The sequence below is a fragment of the Sminthopsis crassicaudata genome, chromosome 3 (genome assembly GCF_048593235.1).
Source record: "Sminthopsis crassicaudata isolate SCR6 chromosome 3, ASM4859323v1, whole genome shotgun sequence".
NCBI classification, from domain to species: Eukaryota; Metazoa; Chordata; class Mammalia; order Dasyuromorphia; family Dasyuridae; genus Sminthopsis; species Sminthopsis crassicaudata.
In genome coordinates, this window is record NC_133619.1 from 511514891 (window position 1) to 511529133 (window position 14243).

Sequence of the window (14243 nt, forward strand, 5' to 3'; positions counted from 1 at the left end):
GAAATCATTCTTCTCATCAGTTCTTATAGAACAATAATACTCCATTACCTTCTTATCCCAACACTTATTCAGCCATTTCCCAACTGATGGGCATCCATTCAATTTCCAGTTACTTGCCACTATATAAAGAACTACTACAAACATTTTTGCACATGTATAACCTCAATTTTTTAAGTAAAACATGAGGCAAAGCTTTCTGAGAGTGGCAGAAGGGGAAGCCATGGGAAATTTGAAAAGGGATGGAAAGGCATGGGAGAACTCTCTGGAGAGTGAAATTAATAAAGAAGAGATGGTGAGTTGGTAAGAGAAGAGTGGAAGGATTGATTAGTGGCAATGAGGGCTCAGTTAAGATTGTATAACACAAATTTGTAGTGAACCCAGTCAGAACAGTTGTGTGATTTCCCCCCCCCCCCCAACTTATGTTCAACAGTATATGTGCAGGAATGAAGAAAGCAATTGATCCTAGGTTAAAGATGATCAGGGAGTAATCAATAATATAATAAGAATGCCAGGGACTCAAACAACAGTGTAGAGTTGATCTAGTTCATCAAGGGGTCTACCCCCTTGGGAAGAATTTTTTATTGACAGCAATTTAAGAAGTTAAGCTACTAAAGCCTCGGAAGGTTTAGAGTTAGCATCAACAGAAGGGTTTCTGATTTCAATTGAAGCACACAAGTCTCATGGCTAGTCTCTACATTTTAATCCTTACAACTGGGCAATTTAATATGATTTTACATGCTGTAAATGAATGCTTTGTTGTATCTTTGACTGTTGATTTAATATATGTGTCCTTTATAGTTGCCTATTTATGACTCTTAGATTATAAGAGAGAATGTGTAATGTTTTTTCTAAGTGCTAATAGATCAAATGAGAAAATGGACATGAAATTCTTTGTAAATTTAAAAACCCTATCCATATGGCCACTGCTAAGAGGCAGTGTGGTATAGTGTAAAGAAAGACTTTGGATTTGGAGTCAGAGAGAGACTCTCCTGAATTTATTAACTGTATGATCATGAGCAAATTGCTGAGCCTATATAAGCCTCATCTTCCCCAACTGAAAAGGGCATAAAAATAACGCATACCTCACAGGGTTGTGTGAAGATCAAATGAGATGATGTACATAAAGTGGGACAATTTTAAAATGCCAAATGAATGACAGCTATTATTACAGATAATCTGACAATTCACTTCCTCTGTCTCCCTTTCTTCTCTTTTTTCCCCCCAATTCTTGGACTACAGATTACTAAATAATGTAAGGGCCCTTTAAATGGGTGCCACAGCGCATCGGGAGATTGAGGCCCAGAAGTAATTTCTGTGGATATTAGGACTGCCCTTGGGCGGGATCCTGGCCATATTGAGATAGTTTTGTAATGGGTGACTCTCTCGCTGATTGGCTGTGTATGTGACCTCACAGGCCCTATGTAAGCCCACTGCAGGCAGCAACCGCCCTCTTTAACCTGGTGCTCTTCACTCTGGCTCCCCAGCCTGGGTGGCCAAGCCAAGATGGGTAGCCAAAAGAGGTAAGGGTTTTGGTAGTGAACACATGGGTCTTCTGACCAGGTGTTCACCAGGGAACCAACAAGTCAGGGCATCAGTTAGGGCATTATGTGAGTAGGTATAATAAAGGCTTTTAAGATTACACGTGGTTGTTCTTGAGTGCGCTACCGGTTACTAAGCTATAGATTCAAGAGATTGTGGCCAGAGACCTTAGAAGGCCTCAGAGGAGGCGAGCCGGGTAGAGCTCACACTGCAAAGGACAGTGGTCAAAGGTACTCTGGTGGGTCTAGGACAGACTAGTAATTGTAACTGCCAGGAGAGCACGTTACAAATGGCGCCCAACGTGGTGGACGCATCAGGAATTATCAGGTTTTGAAAATATTTAATATTCAGAATTAAGATTCTGAAAGATCCGGTAGAAACGCCACTTAAGAGGGAAGACAGAGAAGCAATATGGACCCAGGTAACTCTGGGATCAGGCTCAAGGACACAGCTGAACATAATGCTTATATCAAGAGGTTAAAGAGCCAGATGGAAGATCTTTTAACAAAGATCGCCACTGAAGAACAGCAGGAAGCTTGTAATCAAGCTCCACAAAGGCTATCCCCACACCTATTAGATATAGCTCGGAGAGGGAGCAACCTAGAGCTAATCGTATGTATGACAGTATAGAGTACAAAATGAGACAGCAAGAGTTGCTGGAATTGCAGGTTAAACTACAGATGGAGATAGAGAAAGAAGAAAAAGCTAGGTTAATACAGATAGAACAGGAAGAGTTCAAACCAGTGGCTGAAACTAAGGAAGGAAATAAACGAACCACATGGACTTCAGTTGTAGAAATTCTTCTTAGCGTTTTGTTGGTTTACCTCCTGCATTGTTGTTTTAAGGAATTTATCCATTACTCTTCCATTGAGAAGAAGTTTAGTTCTTTTTATGTGCAAAGCTCAGGTTTGATTTGGAATCAGCCTTTGGGGGATTTTCCAATTCTTCCCTCTGCCTCACCTTCTTGGGCCAAGGGAGAAGGGGGAGGAGGAAAAGGAAGGGCGATAATATCATCAGCACTGCCCATTAATCCATTCAAAACTCCTGTGTCTTCATTTCAAAGGACAGGAGTAGGCTTTATGCCCCAAGGCAAAAAGGAATTGTGGGGTATTGAGTATAATCAGAAAAGTTTTAAAAATGCAGTTCAGTTAATTTCTAAGAAACCTCACAGGGATAAGGCCTTGCAGTTAGAGAGAGTGGAGTTTTATACTTGAATTAAATTAGTATTTTAAGGTTAACAAATTCAAAGTGTATTATCCCAGTTTCACAGATAAGGAAGCAGACACAGAAGGGGTAACTTGCCCAAAATTACATAGTTAAGAAAAATCTTAATAGGGACTAAGCCAAGTCTTCTGAGTCTTTGGCCAATGGGTCTTTCCATGAGTTTATGCAATTAAATGCTTAATTATTCACTATTTTATAGACAGATCATGAACTCTTTGGAATGCTATGTGATACAATGAAAGCATGCTGTATCTTGAGCCAGAGGACCAGGCTTTGCCACCTCTGTGAATCATTTAACATCTCTAGGCTTGAGTTTTTAATTTCTAAAATGAGAGGGTTAGACTACAGCCCCTTCAAAATTCCAATTCCAACTCTATTATCAGTTGAGGGCCAATGACTTGTGCTTCTCTATCACCTTAGAATGCTGATCATTACGGCTGTAGTTATAATAGAAGCTCATCAACTATTGATGGTCATAGAACCACTGTGAGAATTGCAAAGAACCTTAGAGATCCAGTCCAGGGTTTCTTAACCATTTTTGTGTCATGGATTCTTTGACAGGCCAGTGAAGCCTATGGAGCCCTCATAAATGATAAATGCAATAAAAATTAAAAGTATAAAATAAACATATAAGATTGCAAAGAAAATTAATTATACTGAAACATTAGTCATCAAAACATTTTTTTAAAAGTTCACCTCCTCCCAGGTTAAAAACCTCAATTCTAGTCCAACTCTCTCATTTTATAGAAGCAGAAATTGAGGCTAAGAGGTAAAAGGATCTGCCCAGAGTCACAGAGTAAGTCAGTGCAAAGCCCAACCTATAGATGCAATGATTGAAACTCATGCAACTCAGCCCAGAGCAGGACTTCCTTTTCAAGGAGCTGGGATAGTTAGATGGACTGGACGACCATTGTTCTATCTACTTCTTCTAAAAGTTGAGGCAGGTCCCAGTTGCCTACTGGCTGATACTCATCCTATTGATGGTACCTGTTTCTTTCCCTATTCTCTATTCACTAAAGAAGTCTGAAGTGGATCTCTGAGGGAAATGAAAGTGGTACTCTCTGTAGAAACCCCAAAGACGTACCAGTCATTAGGTGGTGGTCTATCAATGCCTCCTTTATCATGTCATAGGTCACCATTTCAGCACAGTTGACAATGGCATTTCTGGTGATATTGGGCAAAGTTCCTGTTAAAGAGAAAGGAATGAGTCAACAGAGGAGTCAATTTAGTACAATTCAATTCAATCAATATTTATTAGTTTCCTACTCCATGAAGAACATAATGCTAATCTCTGGGAGAAAGGGCAAGTTTCTTGCCATGGTCCCTACCTATACAGATTATTAGAGGGGTAAGACAAAAATATCAATCTATAAATACACAATAATAGAATTCTCTGGTTCAACTAGGGGAGGGAGTATTAGTCATTTAATCCAATATCATGTTTTTGATTAGAACCTCAAATTTTTTTTTATTTCATCTAGACTAATAATATTTTTTTTATTTAGAATTTTTTTTCACACTATATATGCATGAGTAATTTTTTTATAACATTATCCCTTGTATTCATTTTTCCAAATTATCCCCTCCCTCCCTCCACTCCCTCCCCCCGATGGCAGGTAATCCCATACATTTTACATGTGTTACAATATAACCTAGATACAATATATGTGTGTAAATACCTTTTTCTTGTTGCACATTAATTATTAGCTTCCGAAGGTATAAGTAACCTGGGTAGATAGACAGTAGTGCTAACAATTTACATTCACTTCCCAGTGTTCCTTCTCTGGGTGGTGTAGTTTCTGTCCATCATTGATCAACTGGAAGTGAGTTGGATCTTCTTTATGTTGAAGATATCCACTTCCATCAGATTACATCTTCATACAGCATTGAAGTGTACAACGATCTTCTGAGAACCTCAAATATTATAGTTACAAGATTCTGCCCTAGGTTTAAAGACCATGCCCCAGCTCACCCTTTGCAAAAAAAAAAAAAAAAAAAAAAAAAAAAAAAAAAAAAAAAAGGAAAGTCTTTCTTCATATCTAAGCCAATCTAACTCAGTACTCTAACCTTTAGCCCAAAATTAAGGCAGAAAAGAAGAGTATTTTCAGATAGAAGGGACATTAGGACACAAATGAGTTCTTAACTTAGGGTCCATTGGCACATCTGGGAAAAATTTTGGGAAAAATTGGGAATGTGAAAATCACAACTCTAATTGAAAATTATCAATTTCTGACCAGCAGGATAAATACAGAGAGGCTTGGAAAGACTGAGTGAAATGAGCAGAACAGGAGATCATTATACACTTCAACAATGATACTGTATGAGGATGTATTCTTTTTTTTTTTTTTTTTTTTAAGTCTGGACTTTTTTATTTAAAATTTTTTTTTTATTATATATATATATATTTTATAATATTATCCCTTGTATTCATTTTTCCAAATTACCCCCCCTCCCTCTATTCCCTCCCCCCGACGACAGGCAATCCCATACATTTTACATGTGTTACAATATAGTCTAAGTACAATACATGTGTGTGAATATCATTTTCCTTGTTGCACAATAAACATTAGAATCCGAAGGTACATGCAACCTGGGCAGACAGATATTAGTGCTAACAATTTACATTCACTTCCCAGTGTTTCTTCTCTGGGTGCAGCTACCTCTGTCCATCATTGATCAACTGGAAGTGAGTTGGATCTTCTTTATGTTGAAGATTTTCCACTTCCATCAGAATGTGAGGATGTATTCTGATGGAAGTGGATATCTTCAACATAGGGCAAGAGCTAATCCAGTTCCAATTGATCAATGATGGACAGAATCAGCTACACCCAGAGAAGGAACACTGGGAAATGAATGTGGACTACTTGCATTTTTGTTTATCTTCCCAGGTTATTTTTACCTTCTGAATCCAATTCTTTTTGTGCAACAAGAGAACTGTACGGTTCTGCACACATATATTGTATGTGGGATATAGTATAATATGTTTAACATGTATAAGACTGCTTGCTTTCTAGGAGAGGAGGTGGAGGGAGGGAAGGGAAGGGAAAAGTTGGAACAGAAGTGAGTGCAAGGAATAATGTAAAAAATTGTCCATGCATATGTTATGTCAATAAAAAGCTATAATAATAATAAAAAAAGAAAATTATAATTTCCTTCAATTGTGAATTTTAAAAACTGTTATTTTGGGAAGGTATCTAGACTTCCCAAGAGATCGATGATACCCAAAAGGTTAGACACCTCTATCTTAGAAACCATCTGGCTTAATTCTCTTATTTTTTAGATGAGTCAACCAAGAGACCTGCTTAAAGTCATTGAATTAGTGGAAGAACTGAAACCAAGAAGGCAAAGCCTTTTTTACTGAGTCCTTCCACTGGACAGAGCCTAGGACTCTTTCTGCTACACTTGACTGGTGCTGAGGAGGCCACATTGGGGTAGAGAGACTGTTGGCCTCTGAAAAAGCCCTGGCTTTCCCTGAAATTCTACATGGGAAAGAAATGTACTCCCTGGATGTACCAGCTGTTGTGAGGAAAGTGCTATGTACACCCCAAATGGTACAGAAATGGGAGCTGTCATTACTGCTCTTATTACACTGTAGCTTCTCCTATTGGTCCACAGAATAAAAAATTATGGGATGTGTACCTTATGCCATGGCCAGGTCTATTTTTTCTTTCAAATACAATAAATTCAATAACTGTGTTATATATTATAACTATATGGATTATAGATAATATTATATGTTATTATATATTACATATTTATACATAAGAATGGATGATATTGTTCCATTGTTTCAGTCCTGTCTGACTCTTTCTGATCCTGTTTGGGGTTTCCTTGGAAAATATACTACAGCAGTTTGTCATACATCTCTTTATTTCCATTATCCTCTGTGCTTGATATGTAATATTATAAATTACAGCTATCTGTCTATGCCTAAAGATAGTTAGATGGTAGATACAATGTCAAAACCATCCTGCTTCCCCTCCAGGCTCTTTCTCTGGATATCACTGTTCCTGTTCAATATCAGAACCAAGACCCACCTTTCCACAGGCCCCTGATTCCTTCCTCCCTGGCAATTGTCCTGTAGGCATCCATCGTCCCACTGTATTTTCTGCTGATTCCTGGTCCCAATCGGACACTGGCTTGAAAACGCACCTTCACCACATCTGTGGGTTGGGCACAGGTCACGGCCATGGCCCCCGTTGTGCATCCTGCTAGGATCCGGATCATGATGCTGGAATCTGTCCAGAAGGCGAAGAGAAGAGAGAAAGGAGAAGGGGGAGTCAGCATCCAGCCAGGTCTCTGGCAGAAATTTTTCCACATTCATCTCATCTCCTTTCATTAGCTTTAGGTTTGGAGTGAAATCTGGATGTGAGTCCAGACTTTATGTTTAAAAGCACTGTGGTACTGGATAAGCTGCTTCCCATCTCAGGGCTCACTTTGTTCATTTGTCACATAAGGGTATTGGGTTGGATTCTCAGTTCAAATGAGTTAACTTTGGTTAAGCACTAGCTTCAAGCAGAGCCCTGTGCTAAGTTCTGGAAAAGATACATTATTTAAATAAGGTGCAATTCATATTTTTGTGGATCTTACAGTCTAGGAAAGGAATAAGGCTCAATATGGGTAACTGCAGTCTACAATTATGTACAACAAATTCATAAAAAAGGTACAAAACAAGATTCTCTAAGCTTAAGAGAAATGGCCAGTCAGGGGCCCACAGCAGTGGGGAGGGGAGGTCCAAATTTGGACTTGATCCCAAGTATTGTCAGCCTCAACACACTATTCTTCCTACGCACCATGCTGTCTCTTAAAGTAGCACCAGGAGCAAAAAGCTCAGGGAAAAGTGTAGGAAGTTCCTTCCCTTCTTTGGGCTTCAATTTCTCCAACTGTAAAATAAAGAGGCTGGCCTAGGTCCTGCCCAGTTCTGAATTTCTGATCCTATAATCACAGGATCAAGCAAAACAAGGAGTGGACAGAGCTCTGAACCATCAGGAGAGCCCTGGGTTTGAGTCTCACCTCCAACACTTACAGATGAGTGTCTATAGGTGAGTAATTTAACCCCTCTGAATTTTAGTTCCCTTATCTGTAAAGAAGGAATGAAAACAGATCATCTTCATTATATATAAATTTGCATTACACAATGCAAATGTACATAAAAAACTCTGAAAGACATGGGAAAATGTTACAGAAACATGTATGAAGAATTTGGGGGAAAATGCGCTCCCAGTTTGTTCCTGATATTCATGGATTTGACAGAGATGAAACATATGAAGAAGTGAGTAACAAGACTGCACAATTAGCATAAAAATTGGAGCTAGAAATGGATGAGAATGATGTGGAGATGATTGAACCTTATGTTGAACTGTTGAATGAACATGTGCTTTTGCTGCTATCTGCAAAGGTTGCTTTGAACCCAAAGTCGAAGCAAAAAGGTTCACAACAAAACAGCAGAAACATTTCATCATTTTAGTAAATTTTTTTCTTGCATTGAAAAACATGGGTCCAAATGCTTCAAGATTTTTAAAAGTTCAAAGACTAGTTGAGGATAATATTTCTTGTTTTCATCTGATTATATGAGGAAAAAAAGAGAGCCACTATCCAAACGTCTCAATAGTGCTATAAAAAATGTCCCACAGCCAACTACCAGTGATAAAGGCTAGGGGCATTGGGTGGGTAAGAGGCAACACACTGCACACCTATGTTAACCTTACTGTATGGTACTGTACATTATCATTAGTTTACCTTTTATTTCATAATTCTGGTTGTTATCATAGTACGACATTTAACATGTCTGCATTTTAGTACATTTCATTTTTTGTCTGCCTCTGTATAGGCTAAAATGAAGTGGATGGATACAGACAAATTCACATTACCCACCTATATACAAAACTAACTGTATCTTCTTCTCTCCTTCCCCGAGCTGTGAAGATCTAAGGAGATATATGCAAATATATCCCTTTCTAAATCCCAAAATGTAAATACCTGTTATTGGTTGGTTTTTGTCCTTCATTCTTGAAGAGGACCAAAATGACATCACTATGTTACAGTCATACAATATGTTTGACCGTGACCAGTCAGCTTGGAACGCTCTGCCACAGGTCAGACACAAAGAGTCCCTATGAACAAATGGAGCGGCTTCTCTGACTTTGAACATGTGGCATTTCTTCTGAGCTAATTCACTTCTGCTTTGCTCATGGATCACAGAACCTTCTCTGAGGGAGGACGTCATGCTGGGCGGTCCTGGGACAGGGTCTCCCAGGTCATACAATCAATTCTAAAGTTCTAGTGTCCTTGTGTCACTTTTTCTGACCATCCTGCTCGTGCTTGTCCTGTGTGAGTTCTCCATATGAACCTCTTATGATTGTTATTTTTTAATTTATTATTTCATTTGGAGAAGCCCAGAGACAGAAACAAGCTAGATTGTGGAGAACCTTGAATTTATCTAAAAGCTCTTCCAGTTTTCAGTCTGTGATTCTGAGCTCTGAAATGCATGGGATACTTGGATAGTATATAAATCCATAAAAAGAGAATCTGAGGCATTGGCAGGGCTTCTAGCTCCAATACCAATTCTTATTTGCTTTTAGTTATTTTCCTCAGACACTGAATCTTTGATCTCTTTTAGGTTCCAAGAATTTTGTAGAAATTTGGCCAGGAATATTTAGTCTTTTTTTTTTGGGGGGGGGCTGGAAGGGGGAGGTTATTAGATCTTACTCAAGCTAGAAATATTTAATCCCAGGCTCACTGCTGATTTTTTGGCAGGAGTTTTGACTACCCCTTTTGTAGCCTGGGCTGGTTTCCTCCTCTTTAGGCACCTGGTGGCCCTGATGCACAAGACCAGTTCCAGACTTAATGAAGACCCATTAATTGCAGCTCAGAACTCCTGAGTGAAAGTGATCCACCTCCCCAGGTACAGGAATCACAAGAGTGTCACCATGCTCATTGGAATATTTAGTCTTAAGAAGACCTAAGAGAGACTTGGTCAGTGCCTTCTGATGTTGGTGAGACTAGAAAAATGCAATGAAGTTTTAAAGAAGAAGAAACAGCACCTAGAAATGTGAAGCGTGATATGGCTGCCTGGAGAGTTACTGGGTTCTCTATCCGGTCCAGGCTTCAAGTGGAGGTTAGATGACCCCTGGCTCATCACTGCTCAGCCGTGGCCTTTATGGTTACAGCCAGTTGTGTGGATCTGGGGATTCCATAATTCTGTGACACTTATTGTGACCAAAAGGCCTCTTAGGAGCCTGCCCTTAATCCTTTCTGCTTTGAAAAGGCAGCTCCCCCTTGTGCTCCCTGACATTGCTTTTCTGTGCTAGGGCAGCCCTGTCACCCCCGAGAGATGCTGTTTGTCCGTAACAGGCACTAATCTAACTTGGGTTACTGGAGAATAGACTCTTACTTCTTGTTTTTTTTCACCAGCACTGCAGGGCTGGCTAGCTTCAAACTAGAAATGTAAATCCTAGGGTCTGGGTTCAATTCCATGTAGTTCAGTTCATCCTAGTCTAGTTTAGTTTAGTTTAGCTCAGTTCAGGCTAGTTCAGCTCAATGTAAATTAGATTAATTAAAATAAAGTATCTGGTTCCGACTGATTAGGATTTTCACTTTTCCTGCCTCAGATCCAAGGCAGATTTAATCATTTGGCAAGTCCTTCTTGAAGGTTTAGATTCATACCAGGGTTTGGGGGGATAGATTAGAGAATTCATCCTTATGTTTTAGGAGCTTATCAGTCAACAGAGAAAGTATTAAGGACTGGGGAATCAGCAAGAAAACTTTCCAAATTCTAAGCATGATTTTTTTTCTAAGCATGCTTTGAAGATAAATGTGGGTCAGAAGATTAAGCTGTCTGGGGAGAACTAATCAACATTCAACAAACAAATCCAGGACACCTGATGTATGCCAAGCCTTGGGGAAAGGGGGCGATGGGAAGGAGAGAAGCCTCCTACAGGTGGCCTTGAGACGTGATGGAAAAGATAAGAAGGGTGGGAAAGTTTAAACAAAGCCTCAGAGACAAGACAATAGATTCTGGAGGCAGCAGGGTGTGAAAGTCCTAGTTCAAAGATGGAGAACAGAAACTGAGTGGAGACGTCCAAGAGCATTTAGTCTAAGTCTTCTGTGCCTGAGCAGGGGTCCCCCATCTACAACATTCTGGGAGCACATACACATATACATACAAAACATATGTATGTCTGTACATGTTTGATCATGCAATCTCCTGCCTGAGACATCTAGAGTTGGGGAAATCATCATTTTTTAAGGCAGTTTTTTCTACTTTGAAACAGCTTTGGTTGTTACAAAGTTTTTTTTTTTTTTTTCCCTTACATTAAACTTAAATCAGTATGTCTGCAATATTCACTCACTGCTCCTATTATTTTGCCATTCATGGTCAACTAAAGAAAGCCCAAATACCTCTTTTACATGACAACCTTTCATCTACTCGATAATGTCGATTATATCCCTCCATATTGTCTTTTTTCCAGGCTGAACAGCCCCTCATATGGCCCAGTCTCCAGTCCTCTCATTACACTTGCTGCTCTCCTCTAAATCCAGATTTTCTATACACATAATTCTTGGACAAAGGTGTTATGACTCCTGACCTGGTACAAACATTCTTCTTTCTATAGGTTTATAGCTCTAAGACCAGAACTTTATTTGTTGCAAAATAATTTTAAGAGGCAGATTGGCCAAGAATTATTATACCCATTTTGCAGAAGTATAAACTGAGGCTCAAGGAGAATAGCTTATTCAGCCTCAGACAGCTAATAAGTATTGGAGACAGAATTTGAACCTATTTTCAATCTCTTATTTTTTTTAGTTTTAGGATTACAGCATTAGGATTATCCAATATATGGATAAAGAAACTGAGACCCAGAAAATGTAAGTCACTCGTTTAACGTCCCACAGTGTAAGAGAGAACTGGGATCCAGCCTTAGGTCATCTTGATTTCAGAGTCTGCCATCTTGCTACCACAACCCACCTGTGTTCAGGCTCTAAGACCAGCTCTCTTTAGATGGGCGGGTTCTGATGGTTCTGTTCCTTTCAAGTGTTCATATATAAGCATTTGCCTGCCTCTTGTATCCCCCCAAGCTCCCCAAGAAGGCGTTATGTATTTTTCATTTTGTCACTGGATCCCTAGCAAGTAGCACTAAGAGTCTCTGCAAATGCTGGGGGCTCAAACTAATGCTTCTTATATTGGCTGGCATTGGAAACCAAGACAGTGTGTGCCCTTGGCACTGGGTGCCCCTCTATCCTGCCCTGTGGCCTCCTGAGCCTAAGATTTAATTTCTCTCTGACTTCCTACTCACTTTCTGCTCCCTTGGGAGTGTAGAACTGCTTGACAGAGTCATAGAGACCAATTCGGATGGAGGCAAAGCTCATTTGGCGCTGCAGGCCAGCCACCAGGCCATTATAGAGGCTGGTGGGGCCTTCAGTCTTCACCATGGTCAGGAGGGTACCCAGCACTCCCCGGTATCGCACATTCTGAATCGCCTGTTCGGCCTGGGATTCTCCTTGGATCTGAAAGACAGAGGAAAGGGTTGAGGAGTCAGGGAAAACCTGGAAATGTCCATTCAGCTTTTGCACGAGAGTCAGGACCGGACAACAGATCATGTCCCAAGGATCTAGCAGATATGGTAGACCACAAACTCAGTAGGAGATGGCAACCAAAAAGTTTAATGAAATGTACAGCTTTTGAACAGAGACAGATTTCTAGAAAGAGGGAGGCTATAATCCTGCTGTCTTGGTCTTGTTCTACCCGAAGAATCATGTCCAGTTCTGGGAACTCTATTTTAGGAAGGGCTCTGACAAACGGTGACTTAGTGGGGACATGATGGCTGCCTTGAGTATTTGAAGACCTGTCATGTAGACATGAAGTCTCAGTCACAAAATCTGGAGGTGGGAGGAAACAATGGCTTCTGTCATCATTTTATTGGTGAGGAAATGGCCTTGTTCTAAGTGGTCCAGAGGGCAGAACTAGAACAATGGGGTGAATGAAGTTGGAGAGAAAAAGACTTTAGTTTGCTGTAAGGAAAACTTCCCATCCATTAGAACTATGCCAAAGTGGAAGGAATGGGAAGCCATGGGAGAAGTGAATTCCTCATCATTTGGTGATTTCAGTCAGACCCCCAACGAATGGTATAGAAAACAGCCCTTGTTTAGTTAGGTTCAGACTAGATGGCCTCTGAGGGTCCCTTCCAGCTCTGAGACAGGCAACGGGTTTTGTGCTTTAAAAAGCAATTCATTCCATCAGACTGAGTGATGACCCTTCCTGAAGGGACCACTTACCTGGAGGCGAACTTTGGCTGTGTCCAATGGGAAGGTGAGGAGATCAGCAAAGCAGGCAGCAGTGCCGGCCCCCAGGACTTTGACAGCAGTGGTGGGAGGTGTATCTGTGGGCTTCAGACCAACCATGGTCCCAAGGGCTCCTAATGGGCTGGTGAAGTGCTATGCACTCATGCACTCAGAGGAGACTGGCAGCTTAGCAGATTTGTCCTTGGGGGTCTGAAGGAGGCTACAAGACTGGTCCAAAAGAAAGATGATGGTAAACAATCATTCCTTTCAAATTTGGTTTTCACTTCCCAGATGAGTAAGGACCTTAGATCCCTTTTGAGTCTAACTCCCTCTTTAACCTAAGAAAGCTGAGGCCCTGGAAGGTGGAAAAGAAAGTACAATGGCCTAAAGCCAACTTGGGTTGTAGTATTGGTTCTCCCACTGAACTCAAGGTGAACTTAAAGCCTCTGAGGGTTTGGTGGGTTATATCTGTGTATGAAAAATCAGGGATAGAAGTAGGAGGCAGGTGGCTTTTCCTCCTGGGGTTAGCACTATGAAAGGGATGGAACAAGAGTATAAGATGTTATTTGTTAGCAAGGTATTAACACCTGAGCCTCCCTTTACAAAGTGCGATTAGAGGAGCAGTTTGGGATTGATTGAATTGAAAAGGGATCAAATTCTGGCTAAATCTGGAGACAATAAAAGCAGCTGGAGAGCCAGATAAAGTATGGAGCAGTTGTGATCCCTGCTTCCCAAAACAACTATCTCCAAGGGCAGCAAGGTGGATAGGGAGGGGAACTTCTCTCATTTTTGCCACTATAGCCCATGCCCCTTTCCAGCAGAGCTCCATCAACTGGTAGGAACAGAATGACAAAAAAAGTCAATTTGAACTAAATACTCTGAAGCTGTTTGGAAATCAATGAGATGAGAAATGTTAACAACACTTTAACATTTAAAAATTTTTGTTTAATTCTAAATTTTCTTTCTCCCATTCCTCCCCAACTCATTGAGAAAGAAAGCAATATGATATCAATTATCTATGTGAAATCATGCAAAACAATTCCATATTAACCATATTGCAAAAAAAACACAGAAAAATAAAATGGAAAAAAATATACTTCAATCTCTATTCTGTTTGTCAGTTTTCTCTTTGGAGGTGGATAACACTAATTCCCTTGATATTCTTGACTTTTTGTTCTTCTAGATGAATTTTATTTTCA

At 40.2% G+C, this 14243-nt stretch overlaps 1 protein-coding gene across 1 annotated transcript in view; it reads right to left on the reverse strand.

The window, feature by feature from the left end:
* Positions 1 to 14243, reverse strand: part of LOC141563242 (putative mitochondrial transporter UCP3) — a 42933-nt gene that overhangs the window by 17853 nt on the left and 10837 nt on the right. The window contains exons 2-5 of the mRNA XM_074304053.1: positions 13039 to 13272; positions 12060 to 12270; positions 6801 to 7001; positions 3848 to 3949 (exon numbers count right to left, since the gene is read on the reverse strand). Of these exons, the coding sequence (XP_074160154.1) occupies positions 3848 to 3949; positions 6801 to 7001; positions 12060 to 12270; positions 13039 to 13164 (640 nt within the window). The 5' untranslated portion in view covers positions 13165 to 13272. The remainder of the gene's footprint in view (positions 1 to 3847; positions 3950 to 6800; positions 7002 to 12059; positions 12271 to 13038; positions 13273 to 14243) is intronic.